The 23,041-nt window shown below is 41.5% G+C and overlaps 1 protein-coding gene and 1 long non-coding RNA gene across 3 annotated transcripts; one reads left to right on the top strand and one right to left on the bottom strand.

The window, feature by feature from the left end:
• The first annotated feature begins 6,041 nt into the window (after window positions 1-6,041).
• LOC125301149 lies at window positions 6,042-12,784 on the top strand. Its single transcript, XR_007194678.1, has 5 exons — window positions 6,042-6,200; window positions 10,561-10,653; window positions 11,236-11,328; window positions 11,780-11,868; window positions 12,704-12,784. It is a non-coding gene; the product is annotated as an uncharacterized LOC125301149 (long non-coding RNA).
• LOC125301148 (P-selectin-like) lies at window positions 6,211-16,469 on the bottom strand. Of its 2 annotated transcripts, XM_048253478.1 has the most exons (12): window positions 15,559-16,469; window positions 15,257-15,335; window positions 14,547-14,939; window positions 14,051-14,158; window positions 13,208-13,393; window positions 12,696-12,884; window positions 11,768-11,953; window positions 11,228-11,413; window positions 10,891-11,076; window positions 10,553-10,741; window positions 6,731-6,850; window positions 6,211-6,641 (listed from the first exon to the last, which is right to left on the bottom strand). In XM_048253478.1, exons 2-12 carry the CDS (start codon window positions 15,333-15,335, stop codon window positions 6,577-6,579), a joined length of 1,887 nt encoding a protein of 628 aa, XP_048109435.1. In that variant the 5' UTR covers window positions 15,559-16,469; the 3' UTR covers window positions 6,211-6,576. The 2 variants fall into 2 exon arrangements, with proteins under 2 accessions (XP_048109435.1, XP_048109437.1); XM_048253480.1 differs by lacking the exons at window positions 11,228-11,413; window positions 11,768-11,953.
• Between the last annotated feature and the right edge of the window lie 6,572 nt (window positions 16,470-23,041).

The following is a 23,041-nucleotide window of genomic DNA, read 5'->3' as shown; positions in this document are numbered from 1 at the left end:
GACACCTTCATTTCATTATGGCTACTTTAGCAACACACCTTAAGCTACTGTGTAGTGGGTCCCATTTAGAAGTGGCTACTTCATTCAAGGCTTTCCTTGACTCATGGAGCTGCTTGAATGTTATTACAATTTTTCGCCACGATATGACAGTTTAAGTCCGCTTTGATACTGTAAGGCGAAGCCATTGGTTTCAAAGGAGATTTTATTTGTGTCGCCAGCATAGCCTGGCAATTTATGTTGTAAATAGGCCTACCTTATAATCCTACCTGTAGCTTAGGGAAGCTAACAGCTTTCTATTAGGATCTAGTTTGTTAGTTACCGCTTTGTCATAACTCCCTGATGCATTTTTGCATTTAGAATAGCCAGAGCGTGTATATCTCAATCGGAAAATTAAACAATATCGGTGCCTATGGACTAGGCTGGGTGAACCCAGCCTGATCTGCCCGCTATTTATTTTTGATTTCTTAAAAGATTGAGCTTGGTCTGATGAAAGCCAGACTAGCCATGGACCTCAGTTACACAATGCAAGGGAACATGAATCAGCCTATATTTGCAACGGTAACAATAACGGACAAAAGGCTCTTCAACTTTGGCCCGTTAAAATGTGTATGAACAGTCTAGCGGCGATTTCATCAAGGCCCATTTGGACATGTCAGTTATTTGCACCACTGGTTAGATGTAAAACAGCATTTCGTTTCAGACTACTGTTACTTAATTTGTGCATTAACAATAACGTTTCAGACTACTGTTACTTAATTTGTGCATTGACAATAAAGTATTACATGAACTAAAGATGACTAAAATCTTATGTAGAAGAAGAAACATTCACAAAAAATCCATCCATCCAAAAATGACCTTTGTTTTTGATAGCTGTTGAAAACGGCATGTAACTGACAGATATGTTTTTGTTTATAAATACATAAAAAATAAATAAATAAATAAATAAATAACATTATGCTGATACCTTTTGCTTTTCCCAAATACAATGTAGCCTACAGGTGTAAGTGACCTTTCATCAATCCAGTTGCAATGGATGAACTGTGATGAACTGCCCTACTTGTGATTGTTTAGAGATTTTAAAGGTTTTATAACAATGCTACATCTTCTTTGGCTATTCTACAATCTATTCACCTTTTCAGCACCAGTAGGCTACTTTCTGTGCAGCCGCACACACACACTCAGGCATGCCAAACAAGCATACACAAAAGTTTCAAGAGTGGGGGATGGAGTAAAATATGGAGACAAATTGAAGTGTGATTTATTTTCGCGGAACAGATGTACAGGACTGAGCGGCGGTCATATTTTGTACCGCTATGCGGTACATCTAGTTTTATAATGGCCAAAACCTAGCCTGACGAGCCAGACCCACATTACAGTTTTTTTCAATCGCTAACAAGCGCTTACCCACACTTCAGATTCTTTTTCTAAACTCTTAATGAAGACTTACACCTAGAAAACACAATTGGCCAAATGGATAATTTTCTTCTCAAAAACACATTTTGTTAAATATATTACTAACACATATTTCTCTGCACACACTAACTTTACGAAAACACTGGAAATCTGACTCAAAATTAAATTATTCTGTCAAAGAATGACACTTGTTTTCACTTCACAAGGTACATGCTTTCAATCAAAGTAGGGCCTACACCAGGTTTCAAAATACTGGCTATTGTTGACATTACAAAAACTGCATAGACTTTTATGTTTCAGTTTTACAGGTATTTGCATGCAATTTTTACACTAAATGTCTTGGTTGGGAACTGTATGTCCATATGTTATGTTCACATTCAAAAGCATTCCAGTAAATCAGTTTATTTTTTTCCTTTATTGTTTACTACAGGAGGTACAGTAGAAATACTGTTTACAGTATGATAGAACAGAAAAAGTTTTGCAGTATTGCTTACAGTGAACAACAAAATATCCATGAAATACAAAAGAGCATTCTGAACAAAAAAACAACAGCAAAAAGCCCAGATAAAAAGTAAACTAAACTAAAAAACGACTAAAAACTAGCAAAAAGCACTAAATTACTGTATCTAACTATACAGTAACTAAACAAACTAAAAAAAGCACAAAATCACTGTATCTAATTTCTGCGATCTTCAGGATCTTCAGGGTTAGGCCACATGTTTTCATCAACATCGCATTGATTACATGGTCAATGATAGTGGCACGAATTGTATCACTGACAACAATTCTTGCAACCTTTGGAATACCACCACCACACATTCGTACACCTCTACCTTGCCCTCTCTTTGGGCCTGCTCTTTTCCCTGGCCCTGCTCCTCTCACTGCTCCTGCATCTCTCACTGCATCTCTCACTGCTCTTCTCCCTGGGCCCCTTGCTCTTAGGCCTACTCTTCCTCATCCAGACATTACAGTGTTTGTCTTTTTCTGTTTCTAAAAACATCACTCCTCAAAGTCCTCCTTTTACTGTATACATGTCAATGTAATAGAAAAAAATAACCCCTGCCACTGAGTCTAAGCCAGACTGGAATCAGCTGTGGTTGGCCCAATATACCCAACATAAATCATAAATCACATAAATGAATCAATTATTCAATTGTTTGTTTATTATCAGCTGAGATATATTGTTTTTGAACTGATATCATTGCAGAAGCAGAGGTTTTTATACTGTATAAGGTTTGGAATATTGTTTTTGCTATTGTGGGATGTTGTGTGTTAACATTCGTAAATACTGCAAAAACGATCCATAATTTTCATGGATTTCTATGGAACGTCACGAAAACATGCGTGCGCAACCAAAAGGCAGGAAGCACCATAGAACAGCATAGAGCAATGCAAAAGAGCAAAAGAATAAAATGAGTTTTTGTGCTGAAAACTGCACCAATTCGAAATCACGATGGTTAGAGAATGTTAAATATGTGCAATATCCCTAACGGAATGCATGTCTTCGCCAAAAATGACAAAATATGATCACTGTAAAAAGTTTAACGTAAAATTTACAGCAACTTGCTGGCAGCAAATAACCAGCAAGTTGCTGTATTTCACTCTACAGTACACCTACTGTATATGAAATCACAGTACCTATGCCTGATACTGTAAATGCAAACTACAGTAGTACTACCAGTGCTGTAATGTATACAGTATTGAATTGTCTACCGTATTTCTAATCACAGTACTTATGGATCATACTGTAACTTAGTACAGTAGTAATACCAGTGCTGTAATATTATATACAGTAATTTTGGGAAATTCATATCCTGCTTTATCTACAGCCAGGATAAATTTGACTAGGCCTAGGTATGGTTTAGGCTACACAAACTTGCATAAATAACCATTGACAACTTGTTATCAGTTTGAAAAGCAAGTACATTTATTCACTTTTTTCCGTTTAGAAATTCTCGTGTGCTGCATCCTAACGTTAGACCAACGGTTGCAGTCAGCCTGATCCACCACCAGTAGCAGAGTGAAGCAGCAACTAGCAGAAATAGAAGGAAAAAAAGATAAACAGTGTTAGATAACAATTTTCAACTGAAACTGAAGGCTACTTACAAGTGAAACTTTTAGAATAATCATGTATATATATACTGTATGTTTTTGAGTTTACTGTCAAAATGCCAGGCTGAAGATGGTGTTAGCATAACTCAGTTTCGCAAGGTATATTTAGCTGCTAGCGTTAGCCAGCTGGGTGAGCTCATTGATGATGTTTGCTTGCAGCAACACATAGCCTAGATATATGTACTGATTACTATGAGTTAACGTTACATAAGTTAGCTGGTAGCAGCTAAACCTCCACGCTAACGTTAACCAGCAGCACATCATCTTCAGCCTAACATTGTGACAGTAACATACTAGGCCTAGTACTACTAGCTTAATGTTTTATATAAATTATATGAATATAATAAACTATAACTTACTGAGAACTAAGGTAGGCCTAAGATAAATGAGACTGCCAAAACGTTAACGTAACATAAAACATTAACGCACGCCACCTTCACAGCAACAGCAACTATGATAGCAGTAGCCATAGTTGTGTAGATAACAAAATCTGGTTTGGTTCCTACTTACTTAGCAAAGTTATAGTTGATCCAACAAGCATGGATGAGTTTGTAAAATTAGACAGTACAACGCATACAGCTCCTCGAGACTGTCACACAATTTAGCCCTATGTTGTGCGTGGTTGCGTTTCTAATTTAATGTAGTACAATTTCACAAATGAAACATTAACGCTACATAAATAAATGCTTGCTTTGTACCATTAAGGTGGAGCTTTCACAATGAACTTGACAGAGTGCTGAACAACCGTTGGTCTGACTGACTGAACTGTTGCTCAAAAATGATCTCCCAGCTAGCGGACAGTTCAAACGTCGTCGCCGCGCGTGCACGCTTCAATCACCACGTCAAAATTTCCCAGTAAACCATATATCCATGACTTTTCAATATCTTTTCAAAATGATGATTTGGATGGAAAATCCAACATAATATCAATGTCACCTTGCTATCCTGGAGCTTAACTTTGTATTTATGTGCAAAAAGAAAACAGAAAACTCCAACTGATTTTCCGCCATGTTTTTTCAAAATTTTCAAAAAGCTGACAAGTGAGGGAGGAGTCAGATTTATTACTGTGTTATGATTCGCAGCAAATTTGTATTACTGTAGTTTGACCATTTTTGACCATAATTCATAGCGAAACTACAGCAACATACTGTATTCACAAATACAGTACACATTTTTCTCAAAAACAGCAGTGATGCTGTGAAAATCACAGAATCTTGTTACAGTGATGTTATATTAATAATTCAAATGAACGTCAAACTTTGAAATATAGTCTAAAATGGGATGTTATTATCATTGAGACAACAGGGGTATACAAAAAAGCCGATTGTAGCTTACAGCACAACGTTATAAACTTAACTTTAGGTTGTGTGACAACTGGTTGGACAAACGGTTGTTAGCGACTGAAAAAAACTGTAAAATGTAGGGTCTGGGCGAGGGGCGGGATAATCGGTTGTCTTTCAAATTCCCTCTGCACGCAATAGGACAGCGCTATGAGTCCCATGCGTTTCCCACCAGGGGAGCTAATTGGCTAGTTTAAACTTTTGCCAACTTAATAAAAGCTTAACTCGTGTCACACTGTTTGTTCGCCAACAGCATCATTCATCTTATTTGTTTTCAAGTAGCAGGGAATTCAAGCCAAACCTTTGCAACTCTGCCATCAATCATTATGTTAAGCCCGCCTAACGACTCTATATTTCTCTATTTGATTGGCCTGATATAAGTTTAATTTTTCGAGCTCACAAGCCAACGGAGAGTTGCTAGACTAGCCCTGGCTAGGGTGCGTCTAGATTTCTAGGCTAGCCAAAACCAGCAACCTGCTATGCCCGCCTAACGACTTTATATTTCTCTATTTGATTGGCCTGATATAAGTTTAATTTTTCGGACTCACAAGCCAACGGAAAGTTGCTAGGGTGCGTCTAGATTTCTAGGCTAGCCAAAACCAGCAACTACATAACCTGCTATGTTATAATCTGTCCAACAACTAGAATGTAGCCTACAAAAAATACGTAAAATACTTTACCAACCAATATGACCAATATAATAGGCCTACAAATTACTAGTATTCAGTTCAAGGCATGATTAAGTCCAATTCTATCATGTGAAGCACTTTGTGATTTCACAGCCAAATGCTTACAATTGTGTGAAGCTGTAGCTTAAACATAAAAATAGGGGTTTTACTAGCAGTGCAGTTATCCATCAGTTAAAAGCAGTATATAAACAGGTATGGAGGTAAAATGAGATGCAACCATAAATATTGTCTTTATTTATTATTATCATTATTAAAATTATAGATCTCTGTTTGTCAAGGTCACCGAGTACTGTCGGTACGGAAAAAAAAGTGCTGCAGCCAACAGCTAGAGGAGACAGGCAGCTACAGTGCTACAGTACACTCTGGGGGCACCTTTCACATTTAAAATGTTACAGACAGTAGATGCTAACTGGAAATGTCACTATTTGCAGATTTTTACCAGCACCATTGAATCCCATGGATCACCTGTTCGCAATTTCTTTATCCCCAGAGGCAGCATGCCCTGCCGTCGGTGCCCAGTGCGAGGCGGACTCTCCGAGGCTTGGCTGCGAGGACCAGTGGGTGTGTGTGACCGACCTCCCAGCAGGCTTTCCCAGCTTTCTCTAGACAAGGTGCAGCGCAGTAGGTCTACAAGGACTAGCGGCGAGTAAGGCTAGTATTTTCACAGCACTCTTTTTATTTTGTCGTAACAAATCATAATATAATGTTTGAATGTTTAGAATTTGTATATAGATATATTAGTATAATCTGACCAATAATAATGCATATGTGATGTAGGCTACTGCAGTATCTCCTATCCTCACAATTTCAACAACAAAAGTCATTAGCCTACAGTCTTGTCAAGGCAGTTTTCATGACTTGTATGATTTACTGCCTGAAAGATTCACTTTTTACTCCTGACATTACACAAGACACTTTATCATAATTTATTTGATTACAACAAATGCATTTAAGCACATAAGTATTTCATATATTTATACTATTTTTTATTTGTATTTGCATTTATTTGTTTCTGTTCTGTTCTAACTGTCTTCAAAGACTGGATTGATTCCAGTATTCCACAACGTCTCACCCTTACTGCTACTGGCTGTGGAAAAGAACAAAATATTAGAAATGTACAGACACAAATATAAAGGCAAGACTGTAACATCAATCCATTTACCATTATATTCTTACCTTTCTTAGCCATGCGTCGCACAAGCAGTCCTACACCAATCAAACCAAGCAGGCCAAGGGCAGAGGCAGCACCCACTGCTGTGTACATCAGCAGGGCTGCACCCAATGATCTCTCTCTCACTGAAATGAGATGAATCACAAACTGGTTTAATCCAATGCACATTCTACACCCTGGTTCAATAACAAGAGCAGTCAGGTGACTGTTTACCATTCCCCTACATTGGGGATATATCAAAGCTTATTAACATTAAACCTTGACAGGTCGAAACGTTGGGATCAATAAAAAGTAAAAAGAGAGAGAGTGTGCAGTGACCAAGTTTTTTATAGTTTATTTTCCCTTGCCAGCACCTCGGAGGGTGTGCATTCTTTTCATAATATATTAAAGCGTACCAGTTAACAAGTTTACATTAATTGGTGGAGTTTTGAGCAAGACCTCTCAATCAAAGTTGGAACATATTAACTACCGTAAATAGACCTTGTTTTTACTCTTTTAAAGTTATGCTTTAAAGAAAGTGGAAAAAATTCAATATGCAGATCCTGATGTGGATTTATTCATTTTTACATTTATTCATTTGGATATGGACCCAGATAAATATTTTGGAGGACCAAACATGTTGACCTTGTACATATAAATCCAACTAGTAGTTTTTAAGTTATGTGAGCCACACACACACACACACAGATGGACAGACGGCATGGTTACAATACCCTTGATCCTGGGTCATTACTGAAGTTCAAGTTTTCCTGTGGTAGTGATTGAGGACACCAAATCAGCTATGTATGATAAGGACTGTCAGCTGTACTCCAAAAGAACAAAATGTGACCTGGCAAAATGAGTCACATTGACCCAAAATTATTATGGCATCAATAGACAGAGGACACCATGAGCTTTAAAATGATATCCTGGTCAAAGTATCTTGAATTGTTGTCAAGATACAGTATTTTGCAATATTGCCTCCCGCCATCTTTTTCCAATTGAAAAACGGAGAAAATCACAGTTCAAGTTACATATTACAGGCAGGTAGGGTCCGTGTAACGCTTTGCAGTGCTGTGTTCTATTTTCAGAATTCACATAAAAAAATATAAAAATATAGCCTGACGAGCCAGACCCACATTAAAATGTAGGGTCTGGACACTCACCGTTCGCAGTGCTCAGTCCGAGGGCCGGGATAATCAGTTGTCTTTCAAATTCCCTCTGCACGCAATAGGACAGCGGCAGCTTATGAGTCCCATGCGCTTCCCACCAGCGGAGCTAGTTAGCTAGTTCAAACGCTTGCCTACTTAATAAAAGCTTAACTCGTGTCACACTGTTTGCCAGCAGCAACATCCATCTTATTTGTTTTCAAGTAGCAGGGAATTCAAGCCAAACCGTTGCAACTCTGCCATCAATCATTATGTTAAGCCCACCTAACGACTCTATACACGATTTCATTGGCCTGATTAAGTTTCGATTTCTGGAGCTCACAAGCCGATTTTTGGGAGATGGGACGTTAAACATAACTTTTAACCTATGTTGAACATATAGTAGGCTATATTTGAATACCATGGCCATGCCATAGCCTACCATAGCAAACAATTCCCCAAAGCAGAATGCTTTGCCATCTGTCAGTTTAGGCTATACAGGCCTATAGGCTACCCCAAGCACTGTTTGACATGGGCCGTTTTTCCTTATTTAACACTTTACACTAAACTAGGTTCATTAAACGAAGACACAACAGTGAATAATTCATTAGTTTAGGCTATCCATTTATTAATTTCAACAGCAAATAGCCTACATTGGCCTGTAGGCTACTACGGCTCAAGTCTATTGGTAATGCTCATGTAGGTCTCCAAAGCCTACCAGAACAGCTCTTCTCTACCTATGAGACATGAGTAAAACACGTAGGCTAGCCCAGTGGTTTTCAATATGGGGGCCGCGAGGGGGTGCCAGGGGGGCCTCAGCAAGTTGGAATACAAGCAACAAATAAATACATTTGAAAAATGTAAAATATACCTATTGGGTTGTTATACAATGCCATTATAATAATTTGCTGCATATCTGAACATTATATTCTCCATGATAATGACTGGGAATAATAGTAGAGTGATAGCTCTCATATATAGCAGAAAGTCACAAATGCAATTTTTACACACTGTATGCTCCATCGCGAAGTGCTTGTGGCTAAAATAATTATTAGGATTAGCTTAATGTATTTTTACATTTGCCGTAGTATTGTTGATGGGTTGAATAACACATCAAGGGGGTCCTTGGCCAGAACCTAGTGGTATTTGGAGGGCCTTGTCGTGGAAAAGTTTGGGAACCCCTGGGCTAGCCTCCTCATAAGTGTCAGGACGCAGCAATGTCTCCCTCTGCATCTGAAGTTCTGGTCTCGAGCTGACATTATCAATCGCTTGCCACCTTGATGCAAGCTGAACTGTGTTTGATAGCCCTCCATCACATCCGCTGATAAAATGTGATCACCAACACCGCGCGCTCTGTTATATGTATCAGGTCACCCCCCCTACGCTTGTGGTTCAGCCCGACAAAAATGGTAATAAAGGCAAAAATCCAATAACTGAATTTTACTTTTGTTTCCAATCCAGTTTCTGTTTTTTTTTCTTTATCTTGTGTGACTAATGACAAATGTAAACAAATGTATTATCTATTTGCTGACCAGTAAAAAAAAAATGAAAATTGGATTATTGAACTTTTTTTTTTTAATTTGGATCAGATGGATGGAGCAAATAGAACAAAGCACTGCAAAGCGTTACACGGACCGTACAGGCAGGATTTGCCCCCTAGAATAATATTTTTACATTCTTGTCTTGACTATGAAACTTAGGGAAATTCATTTTGAATGCATCTTTCACAGTGTTTGGAATAACGCTGTTTAAAAGAACGGCGTTAGGTAACAATGTTATTTTTTCAGTAACGGGGTAATCTAACTAATTACTTTTCCAAAAGTACTTTGCCAAACACACCGATACCTCCACCACAGATGATAGCTCGCCATCCACTAGCAAAGAAGGACTCGCAGCAAAAGCTAGATCTTTCTGCCTCACAGCAAAAACCTATGACACAGGTTGAAGTCAACCATAGGTCTGTCGATGTTCAATATCTTGAATTTCCCCTTGGGGATCAATAAAGTATCTATCTATCTATCTATCTAATAAATATCTAAAGTTATGTAGCCTACAAACACCTGTCTGTTCTACTCATTTCAACTGGCTGCTCAAAACTGCTCAAAAAATCCAAATTCTTTGACATATAGCAACTTTTTTTTTTTACAGTAACGCAAATAGTTACTTTCCCTGGTAACGAGTTACTCTTATCATAGAGTAATTCAGTTACTAACTTAGTTACTTTTTGGAACAAGTAGTGAGTAACTATAACTAATCACTTTTTTAAAGTAACGTTCCCAACACTGATCTTTCATATAACACCAAAAAAGAAAAAATCGATATTTTCAATGGTTTTTGAAGTAATCGGCCTGTATTTCAAAATGAGATGTGCGACTTGTGACTTATTTTGTCAAATCGAGTCACAAATGATTGCTCTCGCTAAGATGTGTCCCTAGTCTAGTCTGTAACTGTATAGCACTATAACGTAGCAAAAGAGAGTCACTGTCGGTCAATGATCTGGGTGGCTAAGCATTTTGGTAAAGCGAGGGAGTGATATTCTAGAGTGAAATTTACACTAATGTCTAAAACATTATGCAAACTGACCCTGGAAATATTCCTTCTCATCCAGTCAGTACTGAGTACTCAACTACAGTACCAGCAGTATCACTGTTGTGTTCCAATCTAAATCAAACAAATATGTACATTTATATGATTCTGTACCTTTGCAGGTGGGGGCTGGGTGCGTCCACTGGCCTGTGGCATCACATTCTGTTCTCTTAGCTCCTTGGAGCAGGAAGGCCTCATCACACCGGAATTCACAGGTGGAGTTGAAGCTGTAAGGAGCAATGGGGTGGCTGCAGTTCATGCCTTCTCCACTAGGGGCATCAGACACTGCAGGACACTCAACAGCTAGAGGATGAAACAGAGACATGAGGGGCTAGACATACGCTAGTGATTGGCTTATGGTCAGAGTGGTGATAAGTAAATGCTGTGGTGATTTGATCTGTCTGTGTAGTCGTGGAATAGAAGATGATACATGTTGGATGTATGTTTCTTACCCTGGCAAATGGGAAGGGCATGGCTCCACTGGCCTCGGATGGAGCAGAATGTGGAGTTGTTTCCCTTAAGGATGAAGCCGCTATCACATTCTGACCAGCAGGTGGAGTTGTAGCTGGACTTCTCCAAGGGGTCCTGACACTTTAATTTGCCATTTGATGGGGCTTTTAATTGTTCACACCTTACAACTACAACACATGGGAGAACAACTCACTCCAACAACATCCATGAACAATATATTTTCATTACATCAAAGAACACTGACACCCAGCACTTGTTGTATTTCCTTTCTTCTCAGCTTGTGTTGGCACACCTCTGTTAACCACCCAGTGTCTGTACCTTTGCAGGTGGGGGCTGGCTGTGTCCACTGGCCTGTGACGTCACATTCTGTTCTCTTAGCTCCTTGGAGCAGGAAGCCCTCATCACACTCTGACCAGCAGGTGGAGTTGTAGCTGAAATTCTCCAAAGGGTCTTGACACCGCAGCTTGCCATTAAGAGGGGCATTTAGTTGGCCACAGCGTACAACTGAAGTATATCAAAAGACAATAAATGCTAAAAATTGTGTATTTTTTTTACAAATGCATTGGCACTTTTGGCAATGAAGTGTGACCGGCTGTATAACATAATTATTTACAGAAAGCAGTGTGATCATGAAGGTTGTTTGAAGGGCATAACTGGTCATTAAGGCTTTTATAGAACACATAAATGTACTTCATGATCTTGAATTGTGGGATTTGAAACAAGTTTTCTGTTTTTATGTATGTAACTGTTTTCATGTTTGTATTTATATTCTGTCAGGCCCATACCATTCATCAGAATTCATCTGAGTCTTTAATGTCATACACCTAACAAGCATCCTGCGGACAGTGAGTGTCTCACCTTTACACACAGGTGCTGCTGCTGACCAGGTTCCAGACGCCAGGCAGGTGAGGCTGAATGGTCCCATCAGAGTGTGACCCACCTTACAGGAGAAATTACAGGTAGAGTTGTAGGAGGAGGCACCCAGTGGGTTTTCACAGGTGAAGTCGACTCCCGAAGGCACTAGCAGTGGATCACAGGTTACCACTGGAGGAAAGGAAAACATGGTTAGCAACACACACACACACACACACACACACACACATCCACAAACACAAACACACATATACGTACAGTATGCATGACAACAGTGATGCAGTCTAGTTATTGGGTCATTACTGAAGTTGAATTTTTCCTGTGGTACTGATTGAAGACACCAAATTAGCTAATGTATGAGAAGGACTGTCAGCCATAGGCTGTATTAAAACTCTGGGCAGGGTACTCCAAGAACACAAACTGATTCTGCTCTCACTAAGGCGTGTCCCTAGTATGGCGCCAGAGGTCTGTGAATTTGCAAGGGTTACATAACTGGTCCAAACTGGCAGGGCCTACTTCTCTAAAGCAAATTGTCATATTGTTCACTCTGCAGATGCACTGCAAATGTAAGTAGCAAAAGAAAGTCACTGTCGGTCAATGATATACTGGGTGACTAAGCATTTTGGCAAAGTGAGAGTGATATTCTAGAGTGAAATTCACACTAATGTCTAAAACATTATGCAAACTGACCCTGCTAATGTCCCTTCTCATCCAGCCATCTCTGTGATCTTTTCATTTTTCCACACTGACTGATCAGCAAACAAAAAACAACAAAAAACAAACAACTGGTGCAAAAAAACATAAGCACCAGCAGTATCACTGTTGTTTTCCAATCTAAATGGAAATATATATATATATATATATATACATTTACTCTGTCTTCAATAATGTGTGTTTTTGTATGATTCTGTACCTTTGCAGGTGGGGGCTGGGTGCGTCCACTGGCCTGTGGCGTCACATTCTGTTCTCTTAGCTCCTTGGAGCAGGAAGCCCTCATCACACCTGAATTCACAGGTGGAGTTGAAGCTGTAGGGAGCAATCGGGTGGCTGCAGTTCAAACCTCCTCCACTAGGGGCATCAGACACTGCTGGACACTTCACAGCTGCAGGTCAAGCAGGTCAAATAGTCAATCACTTCATACCAATAATAGCACAAGGTGTGAACAGCATGGCGTAATGCCTTTACACTATGAAGAAACTAATTTGAAGTGAAAGTGATAGATATGAGGTTTTCCTCCATCCTTTCTACCTTAGGTGTTATTTCAGTAATGAGAGTATTTCATCAAACATTTATTCAATTGTGCATGCAGATTCAATGTAAGCATGCCACATATGTTAATATTAACATGTAACATCCAACATGTCTAACATAAAATCAAACATAAGTCATTTTTGATTTTAGAATGGCCATGAACGTCAGCTCAACCTTGGCACGAGGGAGTTTGTTGGTCCCACTGTCTGGTGGCCAGGCAGAGTAGCTGTGCTGCCCCCTGCAGCTGGAAGCCTGCATTGCATCGGACCTGGCAGCTGGAGTTGTAGCTGTTCTCTCCAAAGGCGTGGAGACAGCCCACTGAGCCCTGCTCTGGAGGTTGCACTGGCCCACACACCACAGCTGAGGGAGAGAACAGACCAAGAAATGCAGACTAAACAGTTAAATAACTCTCTGATACTAATGAGAAAGTGTGTGGGATAGTCGTAGGGTTGCCACATTTGATTTGGGAAAATCCGGGACATTCCCCCCACCTCCACGAAAAAGAAAAAATGTTGCGGTCCCAATTAATGAGTAACTAACGTTCAAGTTAGATCTGCTGCATGATCATCCTTGCATCATGTAACACGGAGTTGGCGCATTTCGAGATCATAAACATTCTCGAAGAGAGAAAATCAGTTTGCAGTAAGGCTATTTATTGGCTACATTTTGGTACCCCTTCTGTCCCTTGTGTGTGATGCACGTGGTGAGAACTGCGTTATTGTGTAGCAGCCTATATACAATGTTGAAACATTTCCTATTGTCTCTTACCTATGCCCTGATGGCTACACAGGATTTGATATATGATAAACACAACCAAGAACAAAACCAAATAGCCATTTCATTTGAAACTAGCAGAAATTATAATCAGAAGTTCGTTTTCACCAAAAACCGAGAGAATTTGTGTCCCGGAAAATATTATTAGTCACTCAAAAAATAGAACAATCCCGGAAAATCCACTAACATGTGGCAACCCTAGATAGTCGTGAGGCATGTGGGTTTTTAACGACACACACTCACCTCTCTCACAGCGAGGGCCTTCAAAGCCAAGATAACACCTGCACTTAAAGTCTCCAATGGTCTCCACACACTCCCCAAACTGACTGCAGGACTCTTCAGAGCACGAGGCTATTTGGGTTAAAAAAAATACAGACAAAGGTCCAGCAGTCAACTCCACTGTCCCCACACATCACTAAGTGCTACTCTCCGAATCTGGATATGAGATGCACTTCATAGTAAATAAATAGTCTGATTGTAAATGGTAAATAAATGTAAATATTTGTATTCATATAGCGCCTGCATCTCAGTATGCCATTGATAAAGCAGGTTGTTTTTGTTTTATCTTATAAGAATAAATATTCTTGCAATTCAAATAAAATTTGATTTAATTTAATCTTTTTTTTTTACTCATATACCCTGCATTATATGCCACTGACTGACTAAGCATTTCTAGTTTTTAGCAGATCAGCATCACCAACTTTCAATTCATGTTAAATTAAGTATTAATTATTCTAACCTGTGTAGCAGATAGCTCCCTTTTTCTTTCCACAGTTCTCATCATTCCATTGTGCCATATCTATCTCTCTCTTGATGTAGATCTCCACACAGTCTTGCCCGTCGCCCAAGTCATTGGGCTCCCCCGTGGCCCAGTTCTCCGCCTCAGGTGTCAGGACCTTATTGGTGCCCACCCAGGTCCACTTCTCCTGCACCTTCCGGATGCCGATCCAGTAGTAGCCTTGGTTACGAGGCAGTGCCTCATTGAGGTAGGCGATTTCAGCCTTGTTCTGGATTGCCACTATGTCGGTGAAGTGCTCCTTGCAGTAGCGTCGAGCCGACTCCCAGTTCAATGGTGGGTCTGTGGTGTAATTATAAGTCCAGGCCTGAACGCCCATTCGACTGAGAAGCAAATCTGAACAAAGGGCAAATCAAAAGGACAAATCTCTCTCATAAGCAAAGCCAGTACTTGGTTCTATGTGAGAAACGTTGTCATTAAGGATCATATTGTATGCAAATAAAATAATAACATACACTTGAAATGGCTGTAAGCACCTTGAAAATATCAAAGTACCTTAATACACAGCAAAGTTTGATTTTGTCCATTGTCATTTTTTTAAGTGCACATAAAGAAGCAAAATCCCATGCTGTTGAGTGCATCAGAATCTTAGTAAACTTAGTTTTGGTGTGATGTATTATAGTGCAAATCCAATCTCATTGTGGATAACTCACCATTACTTATTGCAATGAAAGTAATCCCCAATGCCACAGTCACCATGGATGGCCGCTGATGAAATATCCAAGAGCGCATCTGTAAAGCAGTAGGCCAACAAATATGTCAAGACAGAACTCACACAGTCACTCTTTTGTTGGTGCATCTCAACATACACACACACAGGAGAGGATGGTTTACATTCAACAAATTCAATTCATAATTCATAGTAACATTTACTCATTAAGAGGTTTATATTGAGTCTAAGTCCATGTGAGAGGCCTGATCTTAAGTAATATGACCATGACTTGAAGAATCTTACCTTTCACAGACAGATGTTTTGGTAGATTCAGCATCCAACAGACCCATTCACACACTCTAGAGCTGACTTGACTATTGAATCATCGCTCCTATGAAAAAGGATGTTTCGCAACCTTCTTTTCTCTTTTAATGCAACATCCACAGGAAACTTGCCACAAAGATAGTGGGGTGTGTTATTCTTGCTTCAATCACAAGTCAATTTTACAGACACATAGGCGACACACATGTACAAACACACACGCACACAGAGAGAGAGAGAGAGCGGGAGGGAGGGAGTTGCATTGCATTGCATTCTGTGTATGTGTGAGAGAGAGAGATAGAAAGAAAGATAGAAAATTGCTGAGACAGTGAAAACAGAAAACATCTATGGCCAAATTATGTCCTCTCTTGATTATGTTTTATTTATCATCACAGTTTCTTGTTTAGAAAATGTTTTAGTAGTTGATTTCCTTCATGCTAACATGGCCTTCATTAAAGCATGTTTTGCACGCCTGATTGGGCACATCAGGTGGGTGTGAAAAATGAGAGCAAAACATAGAAAACACAGGGTGGAGTCCACTTCCTGTGGTTAGAAATTAACCATCACAGCATATTTCCCAGAGAACACCCAACAAAGAACCCAAGAATTATGCAAAGGAGATTCACACAAGTGTATCATAGATTCAGACTTATGCAAGGAATCTCTACCACCTGTGAATAGTTGTTTTCCTTTTGTTAAGCACAGCAGGGAAACCAATAGCCTAGAGGTTGGGGTCTTTGAATGACATCTGTATGAACTGTTTTGCAAAAGGGTGTGAAATGTGTGTGAACCCAACAAAAATGTGTGAAGACATTTGCAAGAGATGACTTCTGCTTTGCAAAGGTGTTAATGAAGTGTCACAGTCAGGAGGGGTTTATTGTCATAAATGTTGGGTTTTGAGGTTTCCAGGTGTAAATGTCTGAGATGTGGGTTGACAATGCTTATTTGTGTAAAATGAACAATTTTCTGTGATGGATGTTTTCCTGGTTTCACATGAGAGAACACTGTGATTGGTGGATGGACTAATTGGACTGGGATGTGTGAGGGTTTGTGATTGGGAGAATTGGGATGTAAATCCTTTTTATAGGGAAAGGGGAGGTTGTAGAAACAGTGGGGAACCCAGGGCTGGCCCGATGACGCGAGATGGACTGCTAGCTGACTGACTGACTGGCTGACGGATTGATTAAGAGGACGCAAACTACCGATCCAGTGAAGGAAAGTAATCACTGTTTATCTGTTGTCTTGCTGTGTGAGTGGGCCATCGGTCGTCTGTCCAAGTTTTAAGAACTGCTTTCTTTCTGAGGGGTGCCGACTTCCTGGAGCTGTGCAGCCTGACCGAAGAGAGGAGACAGCTGATATGCGCGATCATGCATCTCTCCCCGAGGGCGATTGCTGTGTGGGAGATGGCGTCTGCCGACAAGGAAGCCTTACCTGTGCATTTAGGCAGCAGTCTGAGCGTGCCTCGACGTCACTGGCTGCAGGGAGGCTGACCCCACGGAGACAGCGCTGCTATAGTACCCGGAGCATTATGGGATTTGTTGTTTTCTTGGTCGGCGAGGAGGGTGCCGGCGACCAGTGTTATTTCTCTGATCGGAGGCCGGCAACACGCGACAGCAGAGGGCGGCGTGGACTGTGTCATGGTGAGCCCTCCCTCCTTATAACCGCTTGGGCCTAGTGCACATTTGTCTACCTGTGTGGCAATGAAGAGAACAAACTGGACTGAAGTGACTATTGGTGTTAAACTTTTGCTATGTGATTTTGAATGGTACCATATACTGGAGTGCTGTGCATAATTTTCTATTTCTACTAGTGTTAGCCTGTGTGTGTTTGTAATGCCATTCCCTTTGCTGGTGATTGGGTGTATGGGCTATTTTATCCTAGGAGAGAGTCTTGTGATGTTTTTTTCTTGCAGCTCAGTCTAGGCTACTAGTGGCTTAAACTGGTATTTTGGGAACTGTGTGTGGGGTGATAGCCTGGACCTTAACAGAGGGTGGGCTTGGGCCTGATACGGTTACCACCTGTTCTGTACGTATGCTTGCTGGTGTTCCCTTGTTAATAAATCCTGTACATTTATTCAGTGTGGTGTTTGTGTCTCAAAGAGGTTCAGATCTGCATGGTTAAGAGCGGCACAACAATTTTGGCGTTAGTTGGCAGGACCTCTCTTAAGACACAGCACTATGTCTGAAGATCAGCAGGCCGGTGGAGCAGCCAGACCTGTAATCAACAACATGATGATGGTACCATGGTTTTTAGGGGGTCCATGGGTACCCCCTGCAGAGAAAGATACAGCTGATCATATCTTTGAGGCCCTAGGAAGAATATATGGGGATGATGTAACAGTAAGCCAGTTAAAGGAGAATTCCGGTGTGATTTTGACCTAAAATGTGTTGAAACATGATACCGAGTGTGAACGTATGTCTCATAGCCCATCTCGGCTTGTCCCCTGCACTCCAAAATCTGGCGCTAGTTAGCCGATGCTACCAACAGCTTTTTCAATGGTGGTGCTTCGGCATCGGGCTAGCCATGCAAATAAATCACAATGAAAAGATCCCGGGCCAACACCTCGACAACCTGACCGAGCTAGCAATAACAGTAGCCATCCACAAGGTACCTGCCCCCGCCGGAGAGATAGAACACCTCAATAGGACGACCAGGGACGGCCCATATGCCTCCGGTGTGGCCAAGCTGGCCACATGCAGCGCAATTATGTTTCTCAGGGACCAGTCAACCATCGCAGAGTGGCGTCCTCTGCAGATGGCAGTAGCCCAGCGGAGGCCCCAATGAAGACCAGACATCCCAACCTGCAAAAAGCCATTTCAGGGAGGTACCCCCCCCCCCCCAAAAAAAAAAAAAAGAAAAGAAAGAAAGAAATATAAATAAGCCTATGTTTGTTAATTAATTGTCTCTACTCAGCACACCAAATAAGGAAGGCCTATAGTTAGAATTTGGTAGTTTGGTCTTTATGTGGCCTTGGCAAATAGCCATCTAGTAGGCTAGTCCTGAATAATATGCACATGAAATGACACATGTTAAACTCACCTCAACATGTCTTTTGCAATCATTTAACCCGCCATGGGCAATGCTAAAGTCACTGTTACAAACAGTGCAGCATGCAAGACTATCGGTATTTTGAACTCTTATGACAAGGGTACACTTTCGTGTAGTCTGATGTGAAATGGGTCTTAAATGTTCCTTTTTGGGGACCCTCTGCCTCTGCCATGATGCTCCTGTTCCTACTGAACTGAACTGAACTGAAATAAGCCAATCAGGATGCTCTCTGTCTTGAACAGGCACACACGCACTACCTCTCTCTCGGTACCGATCCACTTCACTTCATTTTGTCGTGTCACATTCCACTCTAGTCCTATGGGTGACGTCAAGCGACTTCAACGCGCCCGCAAAGCATTCCGGGAAGGCAGCGCTGCATTTAAAATAATGTCGCGCGTCAAAAAGCTGGCCGATGCCCAGCTTTATGCAAATTAATCCATTGAACGCGAGGCGACTCTCCAATGAAAGGACGAGTTTGTAGCTGATTTTTGGCCAGCTCCTGCTCCAAGACCTTTAGAGATATCGCCACCGGTCCAACTCTGGAACGTCCGGCCGGAACCGGTGTAGTGTGGAAATTGAAAATGATGTCACTGACCCTTGTCATTCTTCCGCCATATTGGATTGAATAGAATGCGAAACTAAAGTTTCACAGGTCACAAATTTGGTCCGAACTTCACGAAACTTGACGTACATGATCCTTGGACCAAGCCTCACAAAAGTTACAGAAAGGATTTTTGATTTTCAGAAGCGTTTGCCCGTCACAGCCAAACGAAATCGGCGGCGAAGCTCCGAAACAGGAAGTCGTCCATATCTCAGGAACACTGTCACATATCGATACCAAATTTTGTATATGAACTCGGGACTCCAATGTGAGTGCAAAAAAAAAAGAAATATTCCAAAAGTTTCCAGCATTTGGCAAACCACCCACCCGTATTTGGTAACTGCCACCTTTCACCTTTGCAGTTGCACCTCTATCACAATGCCTTCCAAGTATGCACAATGTCTCTGTCCAGCCACAATGTCTCTGGGCAGCCCTGCCCAATCATGAAATCCTTGCTCAGCCATGGGATAGTATGAACTTACGAACTGAAATGGCAAGGAGAACATTAGCTATTTATTGCTGACGTAGTACAGTTATTTTCACATTGACGGTATTCAAAATAAATGTTTCATTATTGTTAAATATCATGATGGGAGAGTATTATTAAAAATGTTACAAGTATGCAAATTCATATGTTTACGGGCATTTAGGTTTTACTGTGTTGCTTTGTTGTAAAGACATGCAAGCCATTCTGGGCCGTAATAAACAGTGGTTGGCAGCACTCCATAGGCTACGTATTAATATTAATAGGTGTTTCTGTAAACCTAGGGACAATAAACAGCTATCTCTGTTACAAAAACGAGCTGGTAATCGCTCATTGAAGAGGGAACTATGATAAAAAGATTGTTTTCCTAAAAGCATGGAGTTGACGAAAGAATAAGCAAGCAATGTCACGTTAATGTTAAATAGCCTACATCTGAATGCTAGGTGGCAACGTTGTATTACATTTCACTAGTGTACTTGAAATATGGTGTGAGCTTCACAAGTAAGGAAGGTGCAAATATAATGTAATTTATCATGGGAAATTATTGGAAATGTTATTTCTTGTTTATTCTAATTGCAAACCACACACATCCATTCGTAATCACACGTACACTTTTAATACCTTGAAAAGACTCATTTTGTTTATTTGATGTTGCCTAGCAACGCAGCTGTTCAGAGCAAAGATTCTAGAACAGAGCTTCAGAGACACGTTTTGAGTTTGTGGCCAAGTATTTTTTAGACGGTGGTGGAGGTGGATGTTCGCCCTGTAAGCAGTGCCCTCCCTGACCACTTAGCCTAAAAATTGTGAATCAGAATCATTTCTGTAAATGTACATACTGCGTACTTCTTATGGTCATTTGTGATTTTTGTACCCATGTGTACCCTGTGTGTGTCTTTGGTCTGTATGCAGTGTATCCATTGTTTATCCTTGAATGATTAGAATTAAATGAAAGCCTGTCTAGAGGCCTTTTTCTTATCACCAGGTGTGAAACGTTAATGTTTGTAGAAACAGCATGTGTCAAGGCCTCTGAAGAACTTCCCAGGAAAGGGGGTAGTTTTAATTAATGGGCAATAGAAGCTGACTAGACTTGATGGCACCAAAAGGCCACATCCCCTTCCACCACACCTGTACATTGCATATTCATACTAGAGGTCACTCCTTCTCTTTGTGTGTAACTTAAAAATGGTAGACTTGTTTCTGTATGGTCAGAGTACACTGGTGAAACCCATGATGGGGTGACACAAACATGCATCTCTCCCTTGAGGGGCAATGGCCCCTCATTGAAAAGAATAAAAGCCTGGATCCTGATATTTCATCGTCCTGACTGAGTCTTAAGAGAAATATGGTAGTAAAAAATATGCTATCAAGCCTCTCTGGTCCATCAGGCGGAAGGTCTGGCCCCTCTGCAGCGGCAACAGCTCGAGGGTCTACTGGGCCAATGTCAAGGTGTATTTGCACAGAGTGAGGAAGATTATGGTTGCACTGTTGTAATATATCATACTATCCCGACGGGAGATGCTGCCCCCATACGTCAGCGCTACCGACCAGTGCCACCCAGCCTCTACGCCAAGTTGAGGACTACAGAGGTACTACAGAGAATGTTGGAAGGGGGTGTCATTCGTGAAAGCTCCTCCCCCTGGGCATCGCCGGTAGTGCTTGTGAGGAAGAAGGACCAGTCCTAAGGGTTTTGCATATACTAACGCCAGCTGAACGAGGTCACGCACAAGGATGCCTTTCCTCTTCCTCGAGTGGAGGAGACATTGACTTGCCTGAAACAAGCTGAGTGGTATTCTACCCTCGACCTGGCCAGTGGCTTAGTCCACCAATCTGATAAGGAAAAGGCTGCCTTTGAAAGAAAGCCATTTGGCCTATGTAATACCCCCGCTACGTTCCAGTATTTAATGCAGTGGTGTTTGGGAGGTCAGGTTCACGATTTTCTACTTATTTATTTAGATGATGTGATTATATATTCACCTGATTTTGATTCCCATTTAGACCATCTGGGGCAAGTTTTCTTGATGCTGCGGGACCATGGGCTGAAGTTGCAGCCTTCCAAGCGTCGTCTCCTCCAGAGGTCAGCGAAGGATCTGGGCCATGTGGTTGGAGGGGGTGGTGTGGCGACCTATCCCAGCAAGACCCAAGAGGTGCAACAATGGTCAATCCCAACAACTGTGCGTGAGGTCCGTTCATTCCTCGGGTTCGTTGGATACTATCGCCGCTTTATCCCTGCCTTTGCCCAGAAAGCTGCTCCCTTACACGCTTTGCTGAGGGGTACAGGGGGGCATAAGACTCGGTCAATCAAGTGGACCTCTGATTGCGAACAGGCCTTTAACCAGTTGAAGCAGGCGCTTGTGAAGGCTCCTGTGTTGGCATATGCGGATTTCACTCTGCCCTTCCAACTTTATACCGACGCTAGTCTACATGGGTTGGGGGCAGTACTAGCTCAGGTTCAGGGAGGGAGGGAGCGTGTTATCACTTATGTGACCGACAAATTTAAAGATTACCTCTGGGGGGCAACATTCCAAGTGTTTACTGACCGACCTCTGCTCCACTTGTGGACTGCAAAATTGAGGGCTGTGGAGCAGAGGTGGGTGGCCCAACTGGATAACTTTGATTCCTCATTGTGTCATAAACCAGGGTCAGAACATCAGAATGCAGATGCTCTGTCCAGGCTTCCAGAGGCCATGCTGGCAGGACATGTCGAGACCCCATCTAATGGAGGTCCACAGGAGGCATGGGCAGAGCGGCAGGGAAGTGATTCGGACCTCACACTTATACGTCGGTGGCAGCAGCAGGGACATGAACCATCTGCAGTGGAGCACCAGACCCTCCAGATGGCTGGTCGACAGCTGTTAGATAGATAGATAGATAGATAGATAGATAGATAGATACTTTATTGATCCTCAAGGGGAAATTCAAGAGTTAAGTTAAAATGTTAAGAGAATGGCCAAACCTAACTGTGAAGGAAGGGGTATTGCTGTGTAAAAGGCTGGCCTCAGGTGCACTGGGAGAGGTGACTGCGGTGGTGGTGCCGGTGGCAGACAGAAGGCAGGTTTGGATTCACTACCATGAGGCCCTGGGTACCGACTGCTGGCTGCACTGAGGGCAGGGGCGGACTGGGACCAAAAATCGGCCCTGGCATATTTAGCCCAAGCGGCCCTCAAATCGGTCGGCCACACCTAATTAAATACAAAATCTTTGCAATACCCTTAAATATGCATATATTTTTAACTGTCATGGAGCACTGAAAGTGATGTAGGCCTCATTGGCTATCACTCTGACTGATCAGAGGTAGCCATGGAGCACATGATTTCCATATTCAAGTAGCTTAG

This window comes from Alosa alosa, chromosome 9 (genome assembly GCF_017589495.1).
Source record: "Alosa alosa isolate M-15738 ecotype Scorff River chromosome 9, AALO_Geno_1.1, whole genome shotgun sequence".
NCBI classification, from domain to species: Eukaryota; Metazoa; Chordata; class Actinopteri; order Clupeiformes; family Clupeidae; genus Alosa; species Alosa alosa.
This window is presented reverse-complemented; position numbering and strand designations above follow the sequence as displayed.

Coding starts and splice junctions, on each gene's coding strand:
- LOC125301148 (XM_048253478.1), bottom strand. CDS start 15,335: ATGCGCTCTTGGATATTTCATCAGCGGCCATCCATGGTGACTGTGGCA. Junction 13,394..14,050: donor AGGCCCTCGCTGTGAGAGAG/GTGAGTGTGTGT, acceptor TCTCTCCCTCAG/CTGTGGTGTGTGGGCCAGTG. Junction 6,851..10,552: donor CCCAGCCCCCACCTGCAAAG/GTACAGAATCAT, acceptor ATCTCATTTCAG/TGAGAGAGAGATCATTGGGT.